Source organism: Arachis ipaensis, chromosome B02 (genome assembly GCF_000816755.2).
Source record: "Arachis ipaensis cultivar K30076 chromosome B02, Araip1.1, whole genome shotgun sequence".
In the NCBI taxonomy this organism is placed as follows: Eukaryota; Viridiplantae; Streptophyta; class Magnoliopsida; order Fabales; family Fabaceae; genus Arachis; species Arachis ipaensis.
The window spans coordinates 5,805,625-5,809,230 of NC_029786.2; the positions used below are offsets into that span (position 1 = coordinate 5,805,625).

Consider the following 3,606-nt stretch of genomic DNA (forward strand, 5'->3'; position numbering starts at 1 on the left):
AAAAATACCAAGTAAATTCCCAAAAATCACAATAATAAATTTACATGTTCTTAGAAAAAAATTATCATTTAATTAGTTTATTTTGTGTCCATTCTGTCAAGGACTTAAAGTCCAATACTCCAACTTTTCAAGGATTGCTAATTAATTTTTTAGAGTCTTATAGTTATAATTTTATTTATTAAGAAATTGTTTATTAGAAGTTAAAGTTACTTATTATATTATTAATATTTTTATATGCTTGATTCTCTTAGTTGTTAACTTGTTAATTATATATAATATACCCATCATGTTGGTTATCGATTTTTGTAATTCTAATGTGGTAAAAGAATTTTATGTTCTATGTTTATACTTATTTTTCCTTCTAATGTAAGGAGCTGCTTTTTGCAGAGGATAAAAATTTCAGAGATATTACAAGATGAATGGTTTAGAAAAGGATACAAGCCACCAATATTTAAAGAGGAAGAAGATATAAATACAGACGATGTGACTGCTGCTTTTGATGATTCTAGGGTAATTTTTTTCTCCCCCCTTTTTTTTTCTTTCTTTTTTAAAAAAAAAACCATGTATATAGTTAAAAATTAAAATGTATATTTCTTCCGGTTATGAATGTNAGTGATTTCCTAATCTATGTGTTTATGTCAAAAGTAACTTGTATTTGTGCATAAGCAGATTTGTTCATAAAATATTGTAAGTAAAATTCTGTCTGATTTGTAGGAAAATCTGGTGACAGAAACAAAAGAGAAACCGGCCTCACTGAATGCTTTTGAGCTCATTTCAAGATCAAAGAACTTTAACCTTGAAAGTATGTTTGAGGAGAAATCACTAGTAAGTAAAAACAATGATATAATTTGATCACATAAAAAAATTGAGGGAAAAATGAAAAATTTCACTAAATTTATAACGAACATGTACATAGTACATGATAAAAAAAAATTTATAGATTTTTGGTTTAATTATTATGTTGGTCTCTATAATTTTGTAAAATTTTTAATTAGGTCTCTGTTCTTTTTTTCCTTTTAATTGAGTCTATGCACCAAAATTTTTTTTAATTGGGTCTCTATACTTTTTTTTTCTTTTATTTGAGTCTTTGCACTAATTTTTTTTAGTTGGATCCTTATAAAATTAAGTCAATTACTGCTAAGAGGGACCTAATTGAAAAAAAATTAGTGCAGGGACCAATTAAAAGAAAAAAAGTATAGAGACCTAATTAAAATTTTCGCAAAACTATAGAGACTAACAAAGTAATTAAACATAATTTTTTTAACTAAAAGAAATAATCTTTATGTTTTACCAAAATTGTATTTTTTACCGAAATATTATCCACTATATAATAAAGGCATAGTTTTTATTTATATTTGACAAACTGTATGCTCAATTTGATCCTTATGTGTGCATCAATTTGGTTTCTAAATTTTAAAATTTTATGGCTTTTAACATCGAGACTTAACATTTTAAAGATTTCAAAAAGCAAGTTGAGTCACACGTGTTATTTCAAATCCTAAATTTATTATGAATGGGAGTTTACTTGAGGCGAAAATTACTATTACTAATATAGAAGTGTCTAATTGAATCTTAGTATATAAAAACCTTTAATATTAACATTACATAATAATTAAACTCATTCTTTTCTTTTTACACTATAGGAAGTTGTGAAGTATGCCTAATTGTCACTGTAACGGAAAATATTTTTAATGAGAATAATATAATAATATAATGGTTATTATATATTTTATTAATTTTATATTTTTGTGATAATTATATATTTGTTGTTATTATTATATGTTATAATGGTATTTATGTATTTTTTGTGACCACTAAAAAGATTTTTATTAACAATTGTATAATTGTCGTTAAAAGTTTTTAGTGACAAAATATATAGGACGATTAATGTCAAATTTTGTCGGTAAATATATTAGTGATTATTTTTATTATCGTTAAAAATAAAATAAATAACCGTTAAAAGTAATTTTTTTTAGTAGTATAATATTTAATTATTTGTCAATTTTATTATTTAAACTGAATATTACAGGGAATGGTGAAGAGAGAAACACATTTTACCTCACAGTGCCCTCCAAATGAAATTATGTCTAAAATTGAGGAAGCTGCCAAGCCTCTTGGATTCAATGTTCACAAGCACAATTATAAGGTAATTAATTATGCATCTCTAAACACTAATTACACACAAATATTAAGTATTAGTTTCGGTGGAGAAGGAGAAGCATTTCAGACATTTAGAATGAATTTGGATAGTTCCTGTAACACTAAAAAAACACCATTATTTCTTTTAGTTAATTACTTTTTAGTAATAATTATATATTTGTTATTATTATCATTATATTATAATGACAAGTAATAGATTTTTATGACCATTAAAAAAGATTTTTTTTTTGACAATTATTATAATTATCACTAAAATTTTTTTATGACAAAGTATAAGATAATTATTGTATAATAAGATAATAAAATAGTAAAAATTAAATAAAAATAAACAATATCATCGTAAAATTGGTTTAATATCTTCTGTATCTTTATTGTCCACAAATTTTAGGAGGATAAAAAGAAATACAATTATATGTATACTTAATTATCTCAATTATCAAATTGGTCGAATTGTGCAAAATGTCAAATAATATTCTAATAACCTAACATCAATTTGCAGATGAAGTTGCAAGGTGATAAGAGTGGAAGGAAGGGGCACCTTTCAGTGGCTACTGAGGTATATTGCATGGTTTGAATTTTGAAATCTTTTTAATATATGAGAATAAATCACATTATTTTTCTAGAGAAAAATTAATTAGCTTGATGCATTAAGAAATGTAACGGTACGTTTAGTTTAATTTGTATTTTTATTTTTTTTAAAAAATTATGAAAAAACAAAAGAATAATTAAAATAATAAAATTATATTTTTTGGAGTTTATTTTTTATTTTTTTCATAAAATTCTGAAAATAGAAAACACACTCTAAAAGTGTGTTTGGTACTTTGGTTTGTGTTTTTATTTTTATTTTTAGTATTTTCAGTTTTTAAAATTTTGTAAAAAAAGAAAATAAGAAAGAAAAACAAAAAAAAATATTTTAATTATTTTTTTTATAAATCCTAAAAACAAAAAGGTTTAATTACTCTGTTGGTCCCTATAGTTTCATGAAATTTTTAATTAGGTCCCTATACTTTTTTTTTCTTTTTAATTGGGTCCCTGCACTAATTTTTTTTTTCAATTAAGTCCCTCTTAGTAGTAATTGGCTTAATTTTATAGGGACCCAACTAAAAAAAAAGAATTGGTATAAAGACCTAAATAAAAAGAAAAAAAGTGTAGAGACCCAATTAAAAAAAAAAGTTAGTGCAAGGACTCAATTAAAAGGAAAAAAAAATATAGAGACCTAATTGAAAATTTCGTAAAACTATAAAGACCAACAGAGTAATTAAACCAAACAAAAAATAAAAAACTAAAACATAAACCATACAAACCCTAATTTTTTGAGGCAAGGATTCTGCCTCCCTTTTTCTAACGGCATTGACAAAGTTGTGTTCCTAACTTGAAAATTGGTTAGTTATATTTTGGATTTCATTGTACTCTTTTATTTTAGTTTTTTTTTTTTTAGTTCAAAAA

At 23.7% G+C, this 3,606-nt stretch overlaps 1 protein-coding gene across 1 annotated transcript in view; it reads left to right on the forward strand.

The window, feature by feature from the left end:
• The window catches only part of LOC107626688 (CBL-interacting serine/threonine-protein kinase 9-like), an 11,786-nt gene that overhangs the window by 6,369 nt on the left and 1,811 nt on the right, over positions 1-3,606 (forward strand). Inside the window, exons 9-12 of the mRNA XM_021115276.1 lie at positions 388-510; positions 715-825; positions 2,030-2,146; positions 2,660-2,716. Of these exons, the coding sequence (XP_020970935.1) occupies positions 388-510; positions 715-825; positions 2,030-2,146; positions 2,660-2,716 (408 nt within the window). The remainder of the gene's footprint in view (positions 1-387; positions 511-714; positions 826-2,029; positions 2,147-2,659; positions 2,717-3,606) is intronic.